Source organism: Grammomys surdaster, unplaced genomic scaffold (assembly GCF_004785775.1).
Source record: "Grammomys surdaster isolate TR1022 unplaced genomic scaffold, NIH_TR_1.0 64, whole genome shotgun sequence".
NCBI classification, from domain to species: domain Eukaryota; kingdom Metazoa; phylum Chordata; class Mammalia; order Rodentia; family Muridae; genus Grammomys; species Grammomys surdaster.
In genome coordinates this window covers 14,942,732-14,965,634 of record NW_021604566.1, presented here as the reverse complement: position 1 = coordinate 14,965,634, position 22,903 = coordinate 14,942,732, and the positions used below count along the sequence as shown (strand labels likewise).

At 39.4% G+C, this 22,903-nt stretch overlaps 1 protein-coding gene across 1 annotated transcript in view; it reads left to right on the top strand.

The window, feature by feature from the left end:
* Prex2 (phosphatidylinositol-3,4,5-trisphosphate dependent Rac exchange factor 2) overlaps window positions 1–22,903 on the top strand; it is a 295,598-nt gene that overhangs the window by 73,472 nt on the left and 199,223 nt on the right. The window contains exons 4-6 of the mRNA XM_028769792.1: window positions 1,544–1,648; window positions 8,650–8,751; window positions 18,990–19,151. Of these exons, the coding sequence (XP_028625625.1) occupies window positions 1,544–1,648; window positions 8,650–8,751; window positions 18,990–19,151 (369 nt within the window). The remainder of the gene's footprint in view (window positions 1–1,543; window positions 1,649–8,649; window positions 8,752–18,989; window positions 19,152–22,903) is intronic.

Genomic DNA, 22,903 nt, shown 5'->3' with positions numbered 1-22,903 from the left:
AACATTTTCTTTTGAGGCAGAAACTTCTCACTCTTATAATGGCGCTGCGAGTCCTTTATTGGTCAGAATGTTCCCTTGTTAATTGGCTGGTAGCAAACCTGGAGGTGAACAGACCCTGGCTTCCTGTGACTGATTTTCTTTCAGGGTGGTTTCTCAGAAGCTTGTTTGCAGTGTTGTGGAAAGTATGAGGGGCAGGAACTTGGTTGTCTGGAACATTAACCTTGTTATCAGTTTCATGTATTTGTGCCGGATAGCTGGAATTATGTAATTAATTTGCAAAATAAGAAGCCTCCTGCTTAGTGAAAATTGTTTTTAAGAACTAAAGGACATCCATATTATAAGAACAAATTTTAAAAATGATTGATCCCATTCCTTGATGCTAATTTTCAGCTTCCCTGAATCAAATGGCTGCCCAATGAATGTCTCACTTAAACAAGTAGGTGAGAGTTTTATATCCCAAATGAAGCTTTGTGTATGTTTTCTACGTTGCCATTTATCTTGTAGTTTCTTTATCTATATGGGATGAACAGGCTCTTTTTGTAATCTATATTTCATAGAGATAATTCTGTCAAAGGGAGATGCTCCTCAGGTCTGAGTGGATTACACTATGCATTTCTTGGTTATGGCTGGAAGCTGTGATGTTTGTATCCACTTCCTTAGGCCAGTTTCCATTCACAGAAGAATCAGACCCCTCCACCCCCCCACCCCTGCTGCCAGCTGGACAAGCTGTCATCGCAGGCCAGGAATGCTCATGGGAACTCTGCCCCGACAGCCATTTCCTAGTGCCACATTATGAATCTCTCACCCATAAATATCACTCAGCTATTTATGAACTTTACTCTTGTTCTGACTCGTATCATCTCTTGAGGCAAGTAATTTGATGCATGTGCCACTGGCTATATGAAATAGTGCTTACTATTCTGTGTGTCTTTGAAATTACAGAGGATATCCTTCTGTTCTGATATTTGATTAATAAATTATTTGTGTTTTTCACTGGGCTCCTTTGATAGCTATTAATCATAACTCCTTTGAGAACATTCTTGCAGATGGTAAGAGAGACCAGAGATCGTGATAGCAAAATTATTCATTTTGGGGAAGAATTTCTCTAACACTGAAGACTGTGTACGTTGTTTACTGGCAGCTTAAACGACTAGAAGACCTTGATGGATCACATCTCTGTCCATCACTGGGCTGGCCATTTCCAGTGAATGGTTCTGTTTTGAAGCTCTGTAGCCTTGTTCATTTCTCACAGAATAAAGGCAGTTTGACAGAAGCTATAATACTACTTCTTGACTTTTCTGTCTTAAACATCTTTCTATGAAGCATTCACTGGGATGTTATTTCTTTAAGGTCTGCTGTTATCTTAGTTATTTGTTGGTGGCCTTGTTTGTCAATGTCCTTCATAAACACAATTGCCAGGATTGGTTAACTTGAACTTCAGGGTTGTGCTTTTCATTATTTTGTATATATATATTATAATATAAGAGATATAAGAGGTAGTGGTCTACAGTGATTCTTATTTATTCTGTTCTATAATTAACAGAAGGACAAATTTCGTATCTATGATGAATATTGCAGCAACCACGAAAAGGCACAAAAATTACTTCTTGAACTGAATAAAATAAGAACAATACGGACGTTTCTTTTGGTAAGTACATGTTCAACTGTTGGCTGGTTGAGGGCCCTGCCTGTAAGAATGCATGTGACCCATTCTCCTGAGTTACTTCTTAGCACAGGCAGACTTTGAAGTTGGTCCATGATATCCAGATCTGGGATGAGCTTGTGTGTGTAAATACTGCTAATGCCCTCTTCTGGTTGACCTGTAATGTATATGAGATCTCCTAGATCAGAGTTCACCTTTGCCTTACATCATCAGCTCCCTAGAGATCTGCTTATGCCTTAGAGGATCAAAAGTGGGATGGTCACAGGAAGGAAGCAAGTGTAGATCAGTTGCGGTCTTACCTACACAGATTCCTTACTCTGTTTTCATGAAGGCATCAGGATTCAATGTCAACTTTCTTTAAGGTAGCATACTTAAAGGCATGTTTTGACAGCTGTGAGGCGTCATTGTAAGTGTCTGATTAAGTGGGATGAGTTGGGAGGCCATCCCCCCAAAGTCTAGCTTTAGAACACTTCCATGTACTTATACAGCCCCTCCTGTTTCTTCATAGCTCTTCTCCCTCATTTGCTCTAGGCAACACTGATTTGCTTTCTATATAGACTGGCCTTTTCTTAAAAGCAATTCTTTTATATAGTCTTATTGTCTAGGGCAAACTATCCTCAAATTTGTAACCCCTCTGCCCAATACACCTCTTAGGTGTTGTGATCAGATTTGAAGCTTTTGTAGACTTTATACAAAGAGAAACATGCCGTGTAGTCCATTGGGCCTGGCTTTTGTTATTTAGTAGTTTCTTTAGTACCTAGCTTTATGTCATATATCTTATTTCATAGTCATTATTATTGAATAATATTGCATTGTGTAGATTTGCCATATTGTGTTAATCTGTTTTATTAATTAATGAACATTGAATGTGATTTATTTATTGTGTTTGCCATGAATTATGAGCATTAATGCACTAGCCTCTCTGGGGGGACATAAATTCCCATTCCCTTGAGTAGAGACTAAGAGTGAAATGGTGGGTTTTATGGTAAATTTAACTAAGAAACTGGCTCTGTTTTCCACATTGGTCAAGCCATTCCCAGAATCCTGTGCTGAGATTTCGGGTTTTCTGTCCCTTGCCAACACTTGGTATGACTAGTCCTATGATTATAGCCGTGATACTAGGTATTTAGTATTTCCCTGTAGTCTGAATTTGAATCTAAGAATGCTTGCTTGTACTCACTAACCATACATATGACTTCTTTGATGATGTATTTATTTGAATCTTTTGTGTGTTTTTGAATTGGAGTGTTTATATTATAGAAACTTATAAATGTTCTTAGTTTTGGAAACAATTTTTGTATCGAATACAGAAATATTGAAATATTTCTTCCCAGCTTTGTTTTTCAATTTTTTAAAAAATTTTTGAAAAGTCTAAAGTTTTAAAATTTGATGAAATACAATTTGTTAATATTTTCATTATGGCTATGCTTTTCTTGTTATAGTTAAGAATTGCTTAGGTGTTGTGCTTATTTTATGATTTTTCCTGAATGTTTTATTCTGTTGGTGCTGTTGTATTTAAGTTTATCTGAGTATCATTTGGGAATGATTCATGTTTTAGGTGTAGTAGTTTTTGCAGAGTATTCTGTTTGCAGCAACTTACTACCTGAATTCAGGTAGTTTATTTCTCTTTCTTTTCCTTATTACATTATCTAGGTTAGAACCTATTGTAGATTACTGAATAGAAACACTATGAACAGGCACTATTGCTGTATTGCTGGGTCTTAGGAGGAAATCTTTGTAAGTTGTAGATTGTTCATGTGAATGGTCTTTCTTAAGTTTTTATTACTTTAGTAGTTTTGAGAGTTTTTGTTATTACCCTTTCTTCATTTCTTCCTTCCTTTCTTCTTCCCTCCCTCCCTCCCTCCCTTCCTTCTTCCCTCCCTTCCTTCCTTCCTTCTTCCCTCTCTTCCTGTCTTCTTTTTTTGTCATTCTCAACATTGGCATTGAAGTACAGACATTGTGTATGCTAGGCAAGTACTTTGCCACTAAACAATATCACATCTCTTTCTGAACTACACCTTTAGCTCTTTTTTTTAAATGTAAAAAGCTATGACTCATATGTGTGTGTGTATGTAAAACTATGAATAATTTGTGTTATTGTTTATACAAAATAATGAAGTTGTGAATTGTTCATAATCATTTATCCACATAAAAAGGGAGTATTGAGTCCAAATATAATTCTCTTTATAGCCTTCAATTTTGTCCATTTTTCTTTATAATTTGTTATATATGTATGAATCCATGATTATTATGTTCATATTTCTACTTATCATTACAAAATAATCACTTTTGCCTTAAATGGTATTTTTTGATAAAGTCTATTTTCCTGGTAGTTATGATAGATCTCTTGGTGTTTGAAATTTACTCTTTATCTCTTATTAGGCAACTATTTATGATTTTTAAATGTTACAGTACACAGCACATAGCCAGAACTTCCTTTCCTAGGCATGCTCATCTTTCTGTGTTTTATATTTTCTACAGACTGTCACCTCAACTCCTGCAGATTTGACCCTGATTCTGACAGCCTTTCTTGTGAAGATCAACTAACCCTAATCTTTCCTATACATCATATTTACCAGTTTATCTGGGAATGTCTATGCCTTCATTTTTAAAGGGTGGTTCTATTGATGGAACTCTTGATTACGTCTTTACTTTTCCTCATTTTGACTTGGACTCCTCTGCTGCACAGCTTTCCTTCTTCTGATGAGAGTGGACCTGTGCTTTGTATATTGTTTGCAAACTCCTTCAATTGCTTCTTGGCACTCTTAGTACTCTGTCTTTCCGTAGTTTAACTACATTGTGTTAGATGAGGAAAATAACTTTGCTTTTCTCATTTGTAGATAAGTCTTTTGTATTTTAATAAATGTTGAGACATTTTAGCATGGCCCCAGTGGAATGTGGTCATGCTTCTAGCTACATGGGAGGAAGAGGTTGCAAGGTCTTGAGCTCAGGAGCTGAAGACTAGTCTGGGAAACGTGGTAAGGCTCCAAGACTCCAACTTAAAATAAAATGAACAAAATAAAACATAAATTGTGAAGTTTGTAAGCATTATTAAAAACAGTTACCATAAACCAGGTGGTGGTGGCACATGCATTTAATCCCAGCACTCAGCAGCAGAGGCAGGTGTGTCACTGTGAGTTCGAGACCAGCCTGGACTACAAAGTGAATTCCGGGATACCCTGGAAGGTCTACACAGAGAAATCCTGTCTTGAAACATCAAAAAGAAAAAAAATCATATACTTTTTTTCTTTTTTCTTTATTACCATTTGTGCATACATTAAAATGAAAATGATAATTATTAGTATTTTATTATCTTGTGTGTATTTTATGGATCTTTGACCACCACGTATGTGTTGTGTAGTGCTTTAGAAAGTCAGAAGAGGGTGTCAGATCTTCTGATACTGAGTTACAGATGGTTGTGAGACACCATGCAGATGTTGGGGATCAAAGCCAGGTCCTCTGGAACAGCAGCCAGTGCCCTTAAGCCATGGCCTGGTGAGCCACCACATCCGTGTTTTCTCCTGCTGCCTTGGAACTGTTGGTTTTCCCCTACTCTTTTTATTTATTTTTCCAATTCTCTGTTCTTTGCATTGGATGATTTATATGAGTTTATTTGAGGCCCAACGACGTTCTCTTTTCATTTGATGTCTGTTTGATTTGGCTCCTCTGCTTCTCTCTGTTGAGGGTTCCTGTTCTCTGCTCACCATCAATGCCTGATACTTATGATGGCCGTTTTGAAGTCTTTGTTAAATATAATATCTGGCTACACTGAAGAGGTTTTACTGTTTATGATTAAGTCAAGTTTGCCTGATGCTTTGTGTAACTGATAATTTTTTTAAAAGAATTATTTTTTTATATGTATGAGTACACTGTAGCTGTCTTCAAACATACCAGAAGAGGGCATTGGATCCCATTACAGATGGTTGTGAGTCATCATGTGGTTGATAGGATTTGACTCAGGACCTCTGGAAGAACAGTCAGTGTTCCTAACCACTGAGCCATCTCTCTGGCCCGTATCTCATAATTTTAAAATAAAAAAATAACTTGACATTTTAAACAACTTAATGGCAACTCTGGAGCCCATGTTTTCTCTCGATTAGTAACTGGGCTTTTGGTTTTTTTCACTTTTTACTCTATTCTATTCATAGTGACCTGCCTAGACTCCATCTGATTTCCTGTTTCTCTACGATACCTCTACTCAGTTTATCTTCATTGTTCAACGTGATCCCCTCTGTGAGTGCTCAGCTTGTCAGAGCTACCCTCTCAGGAATATGCATCCATGCACGGGTCTGAGGGCAGCCGAAGGCCAGGTGATTTGTAAGGGATTTCAGACTTCTTCCCAGGGTACCCACTCAGGTCCTTCTTGGATGACCTGCCTCCTTTTCTGCAGCCAAAGATAAATGCATTCTCTCTCTGCCATCTGTATGTTTTTAGGTTATCTATGTTAAGTTACTGGCTAGTATGCTGGAAGACCTCATAAAGAACTGTAGTCTCAGGCTAACATGGAATGTGCTAGCATTTTGGCCAACACTCCTTGGTATGAGATTTTTGATGACTCAGCCGTTAAAGGCTAGGCTCACAACCAAAAATATAAGAGATTTTTGCTCTCTGAAGCTCCATTTGTAGAGTATAAGAACTCCACTTTTTTGTTTAGTGTATCCTGCCTAAAGCAGCAATCACTTAGGATGCTAATTAGTTTAGTTTGCTTAGTGACCTAAGTGAAGTCCTACTGGAGAAGTCACAAGTCAAGAATGTGGGATTAAGTGACTCAAAGCATACTCCAGCAGACAGAATCTGTCTTGATAGTTCACATCCTGAAACTATGTGAACATAGGTTATTGGTTGATATTAGGATACTCATTATATTTCAGGTGTTAGTTTCCTCATTCATAAAATGAGGTATAATTTATACAGTTATCTTTTAGGATTTATATAACAGTCTCCAGTTTGGGGTGATGATGATATTATCTTGGGGCTTTGCTGATGCTGTTATCTCAGAATGTTTCGATGTCATTTCTCTTCCTGAAACTTATTCAGTGGACATATTTATTTTTATGACTACAGCACAGCTCACTGTACAATCCCACAACAATCATTAACTCAGAAAATGCTCTGCAGAAATACCCACAGACACATGGAGGAAATTCCTCAGTTGAGGTTTCCTGTTCTTAGGTGACTGTAGTTTGTATCAAGTTGAAAGACCCAATCAGGACAAGTACTTGCTGTACCAGCATGAAGACGACCCAATGTTCTGTTCTCTAGGACTCATGCAAATACTGAGGGAGTATCCACCTAGACCCCAGCCTTAGAAGATGGAGAGATAGGATTCCCCAGAGCAAGCTGGCTGGAATGACCAGTCATAATGGTGAGCTTTGTCTCACTGAGACTCTGTCTCATTGAATAAGGTGAAAGAGGATTGAGAATGACTTCTTACATCAACTTTGGCCCTCCACATGGATGAGTCACATGTACATGTACCAATATGCATGCTCATTACAATATAGATGTCCACAATATATAAGAATACATACATGTACCTCCCATTACCACCACATCTGGAAAGTTTAAACTACCTAGGACTTTTCAGGACCATCAGCCAGAGCTGTAGAAGAGGGTTCCCACATTTCTACACTGCTAACACACGTTGGAACAGGAAACTCTGAAGCAGGCATGGAAGAGCATAAGATGTAATAATTGTGTCCAGGGATTTCTCCCTGGAAAAATACCATATTTACTTTGAAGAATCTTGGCTCCTCTGTCTCCTGTGCTGTCTAGATGAAGTGATCACTCCAAACTAGGTATACATAGTTTATACCTATGAGGCTTGGCTGCCCCCTGCAGTGGAGGGCTTGGTACCAGTGCTGTGCTTTCACAGTCTGTTTCTCTTAGCTCTTGGTCACTCCTCAAAATTCATATGGAATGTTATTATAAAATTGTGACAGGGAATATGCTGGCCTCGACTATCTGAAGCGCTTCTCTTTCATACCTGATGTATAAAGTGCACTTCTGTGTGGCCACCCTGATAGGCAGTGTAGAAACAAGTTTCACACAGGTCTTCCTCTTTGCACATTTTTTCAGAAGACTGAAGGCCATTTACTCCAGTGGGTTTTCTCTTTACCACCCCTCCTGGTGAGCTTCATGCCCACCACCCTGTGAGTGCTGAAGTGTGGAGATTTCTCCTTTCACATTGCCAATGTGGAGATCCTCTCTGACTTCCTCTGAGATTGGCTGCCACAGTGTCATTCCTTAAGTGTGACCACATAAGCACAGCAGCAAAAGAATGACTTGGAATCACCAGGTTAAAGTGTTCCAGTTTGGCAGAGTGAGTCACTCAGAAATGAGTTCAAGTTGTGTCACTAGTAAGCAGTGAAGCCTGAGGTTCATGGTAGAACTCAACTTCTCTGTGTTTGCTTTTCTCCAACATGATCACTTTTAAAAATTACTTTATCTTTTTCTATGTGTATGTATGTGTGCCTGTACATGTGCCTGCTTGTCTATATGTGTTCAACATGTGTGTAGGAGCTTGTGGAGACCAAAAGAGACTGTCACATCCTTTGGAACTCAAGTTGCAGGCAGTTGTGAGTTGCTTGATCTGTGTACTGGCAACTGAACCTGGGTCTGTTTGAAAAAGTAGCAAGTGTTCTTAATTCTCTTAAGTGCAGACCCATCTCTCCAAACACAGCATTGTACTTCCTATAAACAAAATATATCTGTTTTGTCTGTTTCTCTATTTTTTCCTCTCTCTCCCTTTCTCTACTCAAACCCTTCTTCTTCATGCTTGCTTAGAAGAGTATATGTAAATTAAATTCTAAATACAGGTTCACTTTAGATTCTATAACCAATGTGAAAGACTGGGTCTTGACTATACCTTGTAACATGGTATGTAAGGGCCCATATTTTTCACAAATGTTCAGCATAAAATGTTATGACAGAATAGTTCACAACCTCAGGTTTGCAAGATGTACTTATGTTTATTTTCACCACAGAACTGCATGCTGCTTGGTGGACGGAAGAATACAGATGTTCCCCTGGAAGGATACTTAGTGACACCAATACAAAGGATATGCAAGTACCCTCTCCTTCTGAAGGTATTTTAATTATGTGCCATGCTTGTTATTGCCTTAATATTTGGCTGTTTCTTTTTTAAAATATATATTTTAAAGAGACCAATATTATAAAAAGAATAGACCATAATTGCTAAAAAAAAAATTTAGCTGTTTTGTCATAAATTCCTTTCTGGAATAGGAAACAAGCCTTTGTAGAAAGACCATTAAAAGATGCTTTTAGTGCTCTCTGAAGCACACTTGTTTGAGCTTCATGTAGAATAAATGCATTAACTTTATAAGAGACCTCGTTAAATCATTGATTGGCTTCCATAGCACTTTAGCTACAGAGAACTTCCACTGTTGGTCTATTTTTTGTTTCTTCATACTTGGGTGACTTGATGCTAATGAAATTAAGGTTAAAAATAGATAATTTTAAAGCTTAGTTTGCTGGTTAGTGTTTTGTCAACTTGACACAAGTTTGAGCCATCTGGGAGATGGAAAGATCTAGTGAGAAAATACATCCATTAGTTTGTCTTGTGGGCAAGTCTGGAGGACATTTTCTTGATTAACAATTGATGTGGGAGGCCCCAGGCCCTGTGGGTGGTGCCACCCGTGGGCAGATGGTTCTGAGATGTATAAGAAAAGCAAGCTAACCAAGCCATGGGAACATGCTAGTAAGCAGTGTCCCTCCATTGCCTCTGCTTTAGTTCTCACGTCTGGGTTTCTGCCCTGACTTTCCCTTATGATCTACAATAAGCTGAAACAAACCCTTTCTTCTCCAAGTTGCTTTGGGTCATGGTGTCTATCACAGCAATGGAAACCCAACGAATACACTTCCCTTTAAAATAATTATTGTAAGTGTATGGTGTAGACCACCATGAACCCAGGGATGACAGAACACAGAGTAAAAGTGCTGATTACAGACAGGAAACAACACAGAGACATCCTACAAATGGGGGAGTGGAGCAGGAAGCCTGAATAGGTATTACACCTACCATCTGCTGTGTGCTTTCACTTTCCTGTTACTGTTTGTCATATAGTGATGCTTTTGTTGATCCATCTTCTAGAAACTAGCTCAGAAATATCCAAATTGGGGGGGGGGGGCGCACAGTTTTATTGAGAAAGGGGTTGCAAAATCCACAAAAACACATCAAAAGAAGTGACACTGTAGTATATGTAGACGGACTCACGATAGTCAGGTGGCAAAAACTGTGGCAGACCCAGTGAGAAATCACTCCCTAAGAGACATAGCCTGAAGTTATCAAATTTGGGAGGGGGTTGACATTTTAGGATCAGTTTGATCTGGCAGTTTCTTGGGGTCTTTTGTTGTTTTGGGAGAGCCAAAAGCAGTCCAGGGGTTGACACAGGTATATTGGAGCCATGTGTCTAGTCCTATGACTCCAACTGCCTTGAGGGTATCTAGTGTAACAAGATATTGGCTCTACCAAAGGAGGTGGATAAAGCTTTTGATTAGAACCTGATGTCTTGATTAGTATGAGGTTTCCTGGACAGAAATGGGAAGGTCCTTCATGTCCTTCTCTGAAAAATCCTGTCTCAATTGCTGACAGATCTATTGGAATTTTGCCAGCTGATGACATGAGTCACCAGTGACTGTTTTAGAGTCTGGTCAAGGTCATTGGTGAGGAAACTTTACTATACAGGGATCACAAATGCATGACACTTGGTAATAAAACTCATTCATAAATTTGAGCAGGGCCAGGGCAATGTATCTTACCCATAGCACTCCAGTTTTCCTGACCTAGCTTCCTTAGGTGTGTTTTAGGAGATTCCTAGCTTGTTTTACTTTCCCAGAAGTCTGGGGCTGTCAAGCACAATGTAGATGATACTGAATTTAGTCAGACCCTGAGAAGTAAGCAGGCCCATTTTTAAAACCGTAAGGACTTTCTATGCTTACCCTAGCTCTGAGACAAGACACAGTGTTTTATATTTATTATAGATGATTAAGACCTTTGCTTAGGCAGTTCCCAAGTAGCTCATATGACTTACTAACACGATTATTCTAGTCTAAGTTCTTCCATGAGTCTTGTTAGACTCGTTACATCCCAGCCTGCTTCTTCCTCCAGCTGATTGGCGAAATCTTGTCTGCATCTGACTCTTTTTTCAGAGTTCTTCTCTCTTCCTGGATGTCCCATCTTCCTTAACTGTTTTTGCAATGGGTCATCAGCTTTTTATTAAAACCAATCAGAAGGTGAGAGAGGGAGTGTCTACAAAATATGATCTAGCATATGAATAACAATAGCAAAGTCTGCACTCAACTCTCTGCTGCACAGAAATCAACATTTTAATAGTACACAGAAAAATCTTTACACAGAGCACAGAAAGATCACCTCAACATATTGTCATTCTGGAGACTTTTTTGTTTTTGTTTTTTGAGACAGGGTTTCTCTCTGGAGCCCCAACTGTCCTGGAACTAGTTCTGTAGACTAGGCTGGCCTTGAACTCACAGAGATCTGCCTACCTTTGCCTCCTCAGTGCTAGGATTAAAGGTATTTGCCACAACCACTTGCCTTGGAGAATTTTGAGTATTCCAAATCTAGGAATCATTTTAGAGAACAATACCCTAGCTAACTATTTTAGAGAACAACATTCTATCTACCTCTGTGCTTTTTAAAATTAAATTAAATTTTATTTTTTATTTCATACATGAAAGCCCTTATCCACCCTGTAAAGGTTATCTTCTAAGACTAGGAGATATTTGGAATTTTGTTCACCAGGCATATAGTTAAATCTACTTGCCAGTCTTCCTCATGGTAGGTGCCATGACTTTGGTGCTTGAAGCTGGAGATACCATTGTTAGGGGTTATGTCAATGAGAAAGCTCACATTCTTGTACTACCTGATGGATCATTTCTTTTAGGCTGTGTCCCTTGAACATTCTATTTATTAGGATGAGTGTACTTCCTTGTCCCAAATGACATATCTGACAAAAGGCTTTAAAACTTTCATTGTAGGGTAATGATAGCCAGTGATTAGCTGTTAGTTCCCATCCTTCATGATTTCTGATTTTATAGGCTAAAGCTGGTTTCTCAAGGAATTTATTGGCTCTTTCTTGAGGCAGCAGAGATTCCTCCCAGAGCATGGGACATTACTTGGGCCCCAGTGCACCCACATGTTCTCAGAGTCACCCATCCTATTTCACTTGCCATTGGGTCTCTTTTCTGACGTCCGTGACAGAGGATTGCTGTCACTTGATGGCATTCTAGAGAATTTCTTGAGAATACTTTATAGGGGTCTCTGCTGTACTTAGGAGGTGGCTTCTTTCCTTCCATGTGGTTATATGGGCATGGGGAATAAGGAAGCCAAATTTGGAATCTGTGTAAATAAATACTGACTACCCCTACCCCCCTTAGAACAGTTCCAGGTCTGAAATGAGAGCTTTTAGCTTGGCTAGTTGAGTAGTCAATTTTGGGGATATTGGACCTGATTTGTGCACTTTGAAGTCAGTGACTATTGCATATCCTGCATGTTAGATTCTTTCACTCATGAAGGAACTTCCCTCTGGATAGAAGACCAAGTCAGTGTTTTCCAGGAGTTGATCTGAGAGACCAGAATGGTCCATAGGGACCTCCTGACAGGACTGGAGAGATTTTTCTTTCATTTCTGGAAGACTGATGGCTCAGTTTAGGCTTCAACAGGTCTTAAATGTAATTTCAGCCCCCTCCAGCATGAGGGCCTGATATTGAAGGAACCTATTGTGAGTTAGATTTACAGTGGTTCTCAACCTGGGGTCGTGATCTCTTTGGGGTCAAAGGACACTTTCACAAGGGTTGCCTAAGATCATAGGAAAACACAGAGATTTATATTATGATTTATAAAAATAGTTAAATTACATCTATAAAGTAACAATGAAAACAGTTTTATGGTTGGGTAGGTCATCACAACATGAGGAACTGTATTAAAGGGTCACAGCATTAGGAAGATTGAGATATACTGAGTTAGACGTTTGTTTTCTAATTTCCAATGACCCAGTGTAATCATACATGTGCACAATGAGGGTGTGCCCAAAGGTAGTCTTTTGAGATTCAGGAATCAGGACACTGACAGTACCAACTGTACACAGACATCCAGATCAGCCCATGGCTACCTGATGTAATTCCTTGGGTATCTATATGACTTGAGGAAATGAACAATGTACTGGATGACTACACCAGAGCTGTTTCCGGTCTCTCAGCTATATACCAGTGAAACTTAGGTTTACTAGGCAAGCCTAAGGCAGGAGTCTTGGTTAATGTCTTTTTAAGTTTCTGGAAGGCTTGCTATGACTCAGGAATCCATTCAACTCCGGTGAATTCTTAAGATTAGGTCTCCTTGGGAACCTGATTTAGAAGTGTAGCTAGCACTGTGTAACCAGGAATCTAAATTCTACAATATCCTATAGCTCCCAGAAAGGCTTTCATCTGTTTGAGGATTTGGGGGAACAGATTTGATAGAGCAGGAAGGCCAAGATGGTTCAGACTCATTCTGGTTCTAAAGCTCTGGGCCCCTTTGGCAAGACAAGGCCCAAATAGGTAACTTTGGTTTTGTATAGATGAATCTTTCCCCAAGAGAGTCTATATTTGATAGCTTGGAGATTAAGGAGGGGTCTTTTCTCTGGATATGAGGTTCCTTTGGTCAGTCCACATAGGAGATCACCTACATATTGGATCAAGATAGTCTTCAGATAAGTTCATCCTATCAAGTCTTGGGAAAGAGCTAAGCCAATAAGGCAGAATGTCTCAAAGCTGCTGCAACAGAACAGTGAAAGTAATCTGTCCTGCTCTGCATGTGAGATCTTCAAAAGCAAATAGAAACTGGTTATTGGGTGACTTGAGATATTTAAGAAACTGTCTTTAAGATATTAAGAATTATATGAGATATTAAGAAATTACTTGTGGTTGTGGCCGCACATACCTTTAATTCCAGCCTTCAAGAGGCAGCGGGAGTCTGAATTTGATGATCTACATAGTGAGTTCCAGGACAGCAAAGGCTACACAGAGAAACCCTGTCTTAAAGAACAAACAAACAAACAAACAAACAAACAAGATCTAGCCCTGATCCAGGAGTCTTTTTAGAGAAATCTGCGTGAGGAGAGTGTAAGAATTAGAAACAACTGGATGGGGCAGAGCCACTATGTAAGTGATCATACAGCAACCTTGGACTGATTTATTTGTTTGGTCCTTTGCTAACACTAAGAATAGGATGTTCTATGTGCTAGAACATTCAACCCACCATTCTTATTTCATTAGCCTTTGGACTATGTCCCTCTCTGACTTCAGGCTTCAAGAGACATTGCCTCTCATCTAAAAAATAGGCAAGATCTTTAAGATACATAACTACAAAAGTGGACATTTAAGCCTTCTCTATGGTGTGTACTTCCAGTTGTCTATGCTGAAGCCTTGACCGTTGCTTTCGATTGAGACAAGCAGTAGTGTTCTGCCCTGGAGAGGTAAATCTTGAGTCTAGACAAAAGTTTCTTTCTAACAGAGAAGTAAGGCAGGGTATGAGGAACTATCAAAAAGAAATGACAAATGTGAAGTTACCCTCCTGAACATGCAAGCTGTTGAGTGAAATATGACTTAAGGAGCTGGCCTAGTGCACCCTGAATTGTTGTAAACCTTCAGAACCAGGGACCAGGGGAAAGGGACAGTGCTGAGAATCACACCCCTGAGTCAGTCATGAATCTAATCTTATGCTCCTCACAATCAGAAACTCCTTAAGATTGGTGATCATGATTCGAGCCAGTATGGAACTCTCCCGACTGGCAGATCTGTCATTGTGGGGAAGATGATGACATGAAGGTCAACTGGGCTGGAAGACACTAATGTTAACAGTGATTTCCCTTACAGATAGAATAGGGTCTGGGAGGTCTCTGAGAGCATTCCCAATGGGAAGTGACCTTCTTGTGAAGCAAGCCCTAGGCTCAGACTTGTTTCAGGGGTTGGGGGGAGGGCATTTATCTAGTTACCTCTTGTAGTGACCACTAACTCCACATGATACTCTTTCCCTTTATGGTTCTATCATTAAAAGACTGAGTTTATGACCTGGACAAATAATAATAATAAAAAAAAACAAACAAAACCAAAACAAAACCAAAAGCCTGCTAGTGTTTTGTCTGGTGCTGCCACCAGTGTCTGGATCGTTTTATGAATGTCTGAAGCTGGCTGAGTTAAGAGTGTGGCTTTTAGGATTACTTCTTCCAGTGATTCAGGGTGTGTGGAAACCTCCTTGACTTCTTGAAGTATATAACAGGAATTAATAAAGAGTTTAGACCATAGCCTTCTTAAGACCATCTATTACACAGTAATAATATCCTCTCCATTTTCATTGTGGTCATTTGGATTTCAGAGATGGGCTAGCCTTATCCACCATATGGAATTACTTGTTCACTTTAGTCCCCTGGGCAGTGACAATGTTATTGCTGCTCAAAGAGCCCAATCTAACACTTCCCTCTTTTCCACAAGGGTTAGTGTTTGTTTTAATAACATCATTACATCTTTCCAACATAATTCATGTATCTGCTTCAGTTGCTCAGTTGGTTGATCATACTGTTCTGGATCCTCCATATAACTTTCCAGTTCTTTCTTACTCAGTGTCATTAAGTTCTGCCAGGGTAAAGGAAGCATGGGCAAACATCTGTATCTCCTGATTCTTTCCTATAAGAAAAATACCACTTTTGGGTGTTAGGAGAGTGCGCAAATAATGATTTTGTTTCTTCTTGGAATAAGAATTACATGAATATGAAGGTTATTGGAGGCTTAGGCTCTCCAAAGATCAGAATCGACCCTTGGGGTTTTTTTTCTTACTAGTAGGGTTTTCTTGGGTGAAGGTCTTTCTTCTAATTTCTCTGGCTCTTCATATCATCTTTAAAACCCTACAGCTAGCCATAGCCCACTAATGTGGGAGCCATCAGAAAGTGTCACAGAGACTCTCCTCAGCTACTGGTGGGTCAAAATAAACTCCAATTAAATTACCCCCAGATAGGGCCCTTGTGGAATGCTTTATGCCCTATGAAGGTAGTCTCCAGATTAGGCCCCTCAAATCCAGTTCTCAGATTTTAACTTACCCCGCCTCCATTATTTTAGGTATACAATAGTAAGAGGAGCTAGCTGGACACTAGTCACAATTATCTGGAAGGGTGGCAGTTAGCATCCAGATTATGTAACAGTCCAATAAGTTTTTAATGATCCTGTTCATGTATTCTGACCCAGGAGATGGGAGCGAAGAGCCCAAGAAGAGCTTGTTTGTAGTCAGACTAAGTAAGACCCTCAAAAGATCCCACCTAGTCAGAGAAGACTACATAAGACCCTAACAAGATCCTATGTAGCCAGAGAAAACTAGATAGGATGCCAACAAGGTTCTCCATAGTTAGAGAAGACTGAATGAGACACTAACAAGATCCTACCCAGTCAGAGAAGACTATGATTGTTAGAGTAGAGGAAAAAATGCAGTCTCATTAGGACTAAAGTTCATGAAGTCTGTTTGGAGCCAGCTGCCTGTAGCTAAGAGATCTTCAGCCTCAGCCTAATGACTGTTCAACAGCTGTGAAGCCCTCAGCCAGAGCTCTCTGAAACGATTTTCTTGCTCTTAGAAACAAAGGCATTAGAGCTAAATCTAAAAGTGAATTCTCTTTACCAAAGAAGTGGGAAAAATAGAATTGCCACTCTGTGCTTTCCATCATACTTTAAATGTAGCAGTGGTGACCTTCCTGTTCCAGGATGCGGAAGGGACACCATCGAACTCAATAGTCACCCCACGGCATATGTTTGTGGTTTGGTTCAGTTTATCCTGACCTTAATATTTAGGTGATCACCAGAAGGATTTGCAGGCAAGTCTTCCAAAAATGTTACTGTCTAGTCAGGGAGATTCTCAGACACAGTAGGCACAAAATTTTGTTAAGAGTCAAGAAGTATACACACAGAAGACTCCCCTGTACGTGCAGAGGGGATTCATAAACCGGATTCTCAGGGAGGGCTTGAAGTTTTTAATTGTTTTTGGTACTATAGAACAGGGCCTCCTTAAACAAAGAAGAGGCAGCTTAAGAGTGTTTGAGTATAGATGGGTCTGGTAGTCTTTGTGTGTGTGTGTGTGTGTGTGTGTGTGTGTGTGTTGTTGGGAGGCTGGGGGTGGCTGTGCACCAAGCCTTTGTTCTGGATAGAGAAGCCAGACTTTTACCATCTGGCTGTTTACCTATAGCCTCTTTTCCTAGCTGTCTGCCTGTCAGGGTGCTTATCTGCCTTCAGGATATCTTTCCTTAATTGCTCTCTACCTTAATTGTTTTGAACCAAAGTCTCAAACTGAGCCTGAAGCTTACCAACTTGGCTAGGCTGGATGATCAACAAATTTCAGGGTTCCTCCTGTCTCTATCCCAACTCTCTACAGTGGAGTTATAGGTGAAGAGCACCACATCTAGCTTTTGATACAGATTCTGGGGCTCTGAGCTTGGGTCCTCAAGTTTATGCAGCAGGCATTTTATGAACTGAGTCATCTCTGAAACCTGTGAAAACCTTATTATTGTTTTTAAAGAATGATTTCTTATTACAAAGTAGGTCTAAAGTTGCTTGGCTAAACTATGAAAAGCCTTATGCTGAAACAAAGGCAGGGACCTCCAGCTGCAATTTGGGCATAGCCTTTAACATGCAATATCAATACAAGCAGAACTCTGTATGTTCTGATGTTTTGAGAGTCCCTACTGATTTCCAGCTAAGGGACTCATTGGACTTATGCAACCACGGGTACCCTTATCCCTCATCCCTGTTGGAATCCCAGATATTGTAAGAGACAGAAGGAATGTTAAAAGTACGTTGTAAACAAGTGGTTGCTTTAAATCACTCATTGCTGATTAGGAAGGAAAAAAGTGTTTAAATTTAATTCTTAAAACAAAAGCAAAAACAAACCCAGCATGATAGATACATTCTTGTCTCACATGTAAGAGACCAGTTAAAAGGCTGTAGACAGAGGATAGCTCATTTCCCTTTTGGGGGAAGATTATTTTCATACACACAAAAAGAAAAAGATAATTTACTTATGTATACAAATAAGCTAATGCTGAAAAATTATGCTTGTATTGTCTTTGAGTGGCTTTATTTATTCAGAGGTAAGCATTAAAAGAACGAGGTGATAGTGTGAGTAACTCAGAATCTGAGTGTGCGTAACCATTAGACTTATTATTTTATTTGTTTTTTGTTTGTTGTTATTTCCCATGATGTAATTCATGTCTTAACTCTATGGATTAGGGTTGGCCACCATTCCAGGGGCCACTTCCTGTCCTGAAGGTTGGTGTTCTTATTTCCCATACAACCATAACTCCCTTATTTAATTCTTAGTTTTTGCTTTGGGGATGAAAGTTTTATGTTTTTTTTTCATTCCAAATATCAAAAGCAGAATAATCTGTAATCTTTTAAGTATATTAAAAGGTCTTCTTAGTTATTGTTTAGAAATATAAAATTAAACGTCTTCACCCACTGTCTAGACAGTTGTGACCACACTGCTTCTTGGTTAGTCATTTGTTTCCTTATGGCGGTTGTCATCAACATGGCACTAACACAGTTACGAAAACCCTGAGGCAGAATTTCAGAAAGTTTTTTTTTTTTATTCCTCAATATGCAGTGGGAAAGCAGGCACTTTGTAGTTGTCTTATTGTTCAATATTTTGAAATAAACTTTGACCTTGTGTTTGATATGATCTAACATGAAAGGAACACACATTCCATTTTTTCCCAAGATGAAGTTGAAACTTTTGTTCTGGACCCCAAAATCATAAGACAGACATACATTCTCAGAAATAAATTCTCAGAATTAAAGTCTCTTTAAACTGTGTTAAATGAAGACATTAGCTTGTAGCTTCTCAAAAGATGTTAGAAATGGGGACTTAATTCAGTTTTGAAATTGTGGTGCATATTTATTTGAAGATCTGTTAAAGAATCTGAGAAAGAGGAAATTAACATATACTGATATGCTTCTGTTCGAACAAAAGTCAGATTTATAAAAGCTAGTATGTGATCCAGGTGAGAGAGTTGATGATTTGAATCAAGAAACCTCCTTCTGTTTCTAAAATACAGGTAAGTTTGAGGATAAACCAGAGTTTCTGCAAAAGCTGAGCATTAAAGTAATGCTAACTGGTTGATTTGACCTTTTGCTTTTGATCTCTATCTTGGTGGAGGTTGTGATGTCATTTAGCAGAGTGGCTGTCACAGTCTTTGCAGTTTTCATTTCCTGGTCAGTCTGATCCTGCTGTACCAGAACACTGGAGATCAAAGGGTGGTTTGTCTTTGTGTATCCACAGGAATTACTGAAGCGGACTCCACGGAAACATAGTGACTATGCAGCAGTGATGGAAGCCCTCCAAGCCATGAAAGCTGTTTGTTCCAACATTAATGAGGCCAAGAGACAGATGGAGAAACTGGAAGTTTTAGAAGAGTGGCAGGCACACATTGAAGGCTGGGAGGTATGTGCACTTTGTTTAACTCTTCAGCTTCTTATGGCTGTGGAGTCACATTCAGGGCTTCTCCTTAATGCATGGAACCCTGGGTAGTTATCTTCTAGCAGCCCAGGGACCATAGTCAGCTCAGAAAGTGCTTTTCATGTCACCCTAACACATGTGAAGGATGGAAGTCATATGTGATGGAACCAATAAATACCATATGCCTCCAAGCTTTGGCCCTTCAGAATTTGGGGTATGAGTTCCCGTTTTCCTGTCCTGACTTGGGTCAACAAGTTCATAATCTGTATTCTTGGGATAATAAAGATTGCATGTGCTGTGATATCATCTTTAGATTTTTACATTGGCGATTTGGTGTTGAATTTCATTTTAGCTAATCAGGCAGTGATTTGATTTCATTTCTAAACTGAAGAAAATCTCTATGATTTGGTAGTGTTCATCTAGTTAGAATGAAAAATATTATGAGTTTTATGAGTCATTATAGAAAGTTTTTTTTAAAGGTAAAGTAAATAATGATCTTGTTTGAGAGAACATGTCAGATGTTTCCAGCTATGGTGACTGGTGACGTTGAGTCCTAGTTATTTTACAGAAACGGCACTTTTGCTATAAAAATAAGCTAAAATTTAGGCTTGAAATGACTGTAACTTAAAATAATATGATCTTTGGGCTAGCGGATTTTTTTCATGTGATAAACAATTGAGATAATAAAAATACAAATGTAGAAACAGGAATGAAATTATATAGCCAAGTGCAACTCAAGTTAATGCACAGATTATGTTTATCTTTGGGGATTTGTCATTAACTAATGCTTTTCTTCAATTTGTTGGGTATCATCAGACCTAAAATTATATTCAGCCAGTTGTGCAAAGAAATCAACAGCACTGACCAGATACAAGTCTTCTATTTGACCACCCCCTGTGGTGAATCATTGAAAGTGCTAACTGGGGTCTGATTTAGTTTCCTCTGTGCCTATAGTCTTCCCTTTGGAGTGTCCAGGCTGACCTTTCCTGCAGCACAAATGCTGCCTCTTTCAATCAGAGAGAATGGCTGTGTGTTTTACAGTTGATTCATGATGATAATTCCTTTCCTGCGGAGCAGTTGTCCTGCTGGGTTGAGAGAAATAGAGCCAAGTTTGCTTTTGTGGCTTTATTGTCAGTCAAATACTGGAGGAAAAACCAAACTCTCTTAAAATTGGAGGATTTGCCATTATAAACTGCCAGGCCTTATACTACCAGAAGAACTTCAGAAACTTTTCAGTACTGTGGAATCTGTTGTAATTTGGTTTCCTTTTAGTATATAGCTTAAAAAGATAGACCTACTACAGAGGAAGTTTGCTTAAACACTATTGCTTTTTTACCCAGCCATGGATTGCATTATTTTACAAGTAGTTCACAGAAGAAGGTGTATCCATTAGGCCAGTTGCTATAGTTTAGGTCTTGAATGTTCCCCAATACCCATGTGTTGAAGGCTGCGCTCCCTCTCTTTGGTACTGTTAGGAGATGGTGGTACTTTTAGGAGGTGAGGCCGAGTAGAAATAAGTTAGGTGACTGGAAAGTGAATCATTGAAGGGGATATTTAGATGTTGGGACCTTCCTATTTCTCCCTTTCATTTTCTTTCCTCTGAGTGTCTTATTTAGGGTTTCCATTGCTGTGAAGAGACACCATGACCAAGACAACTCTTATGAAGGAAAACATTTAATTGGGGGTTATCTTAGTTTCAGAAGTTCAGTCCATTATCATCATGGCAGGAAGCATGGCAGCATCCAGGCAGACATTATGCAAGAGAAGGAGCTGAAAGTTCTACATCTTGATTCTAAGGCAACCAGGAGGAGACTGACTTCCTTTTGCAGGCAGCCAGGAAGGGGGCCTCTTCTGTAATGAGTAGAGCCTGAGCACTAGGAGTTTTCAAAGTCCATCTATACAGTGACATATTTCCTCTAACAAGGCCACCTCTCCTCCAATAATGCCACACCACCTAACAATGTCACTTCCCATGGGCCAAGCATACTCAAACCACCACAATGAGGTAAAAACAAAAACAAAACAAAACAAACAAAACAAAACAAAACAAAAAAACCCTGTCTTTACACATACTTCCACTATGACACACTATCTTACCACAGACTAAAGCAATGGGGTCAAATGGCCAAGGACTAAGATGTTGAAAGATACGAGACAAAACCCAAATATTTCCTTTTATCCACTGATTTATTTCAGGTATTCTTTATAGTTACAGAAAGCTGGCATGCCAGCCCTGATTTTACAATATTCAGAGTGGAGACTTGAAGCTGAGGAAGTCAGTGGCGCTTTAGCAGTTCAGTTGACTATGCAGGAATCCAGCAAGGACTCTTAACTATGTCACACAGAGCAGTTGATAGTGCTAATGCCCTCTGTTCTTGAGAAGATTTAGAAGAATAAATGAAAGATGGCCATAGAATTGAGAGTTTGAGGACATCGAAGCATGAAGCTTAGAGTGGGGTTGAGCCAGCTGCTTGGTAACTCATGACTAGTTCTCACTATGTACCTCAGTGTCCTATAGAGATGAGGGGGACTAGTAATACTTTTGAAGGAGTTAATAGATAGTACTCTTCTAAGAGAACTCTCTAGAAGCACAATTTGGACAGGGTTAACTCTACCATGAGAGAGAACAGGAATGGGTTAAAGAGATACTTTGGACTAACAGAGTTATTGATATATATGAATAAATCTTCTGTCAAGACAGTTTAAGATTTGATGTATATGGTACAATGATATTAACAGAAAGCAGAGTTCCTTGAAGTGTTTTTGTAGTTAGGAACTTGGGGTGAGTGTTAAGAATGAGCTCCTTGTGAAGTTCCTGCTGCTCTCTGCTCTGCTGGGACCTTCCTGTTTCTCCCTTTCATTTCCTTTCTTCCATGAATGTCTTAGTTAGGGTTTCCATTGCTGTGAAGTGACACCATGACCAAAGAGCAGTTTATCCTGAAGAAGTCCAGCATGCTGGAGTCTACCATCTACCAAGATGGAGACAGCCTAGTGAGCTTGATGGCCTGATTCAAAGCCCATTAGGGGAATTCCAGGGAGGGGTAGGTGACCTTTATCTTAATCATTGGCTCTATCTCTAATGATGTTCCAGAACCATTGGTGGAGTCTAGGGGGCTGGAAACTATTGCTAGGGAAGTTTGGAAGCTGTTGTCCTTCCCTAGGTCAGGTGGTGGGATAGCTTCTGAGGTCTGGACTTGCCTGGACTTCCCCAAGTCTTTGAAACAGAGATTTAGACCTAGTCTTCTGAACTGCCAATTTGAAGCCTGTCATGGAGTCAGCCTAGCCTGTCTCAATACAATGTCTCTAGGATATGAATCTCTGGTGAGAGGGGGATGTTAACCATATCTCAACAGTATCTGTGAGTCTGAACATTTTTCTGAAGTTATGATTCCCTTTCTGTTGACTTGCAAGTTCAGATAATTAACTTGCCCAATTTCACAAAACAATATGCTGATGAAGTTTAGGTTTGCCAATTTGCAGCTAAGGAAAAAAAAATTAGCTGATTCTTTGAAGTATTGTTTTCCTACCTGCCCTTTAGCAGTAAAGAAATTAGGTTTTTCTCAGCATTTCTGTAGTAACTATGGCCAAGAAGATATACAGTCTATGCTTTAACTGCTCATCTCTGAAGTTATGTCTCTTACTATCCAGTTATTGTACTACTTCCCAGGACAATAGCAGTACCCACTGTATTTGAGAAGATTTTGATAATGAACAAATAAGACACAGCCAGAGAGCTG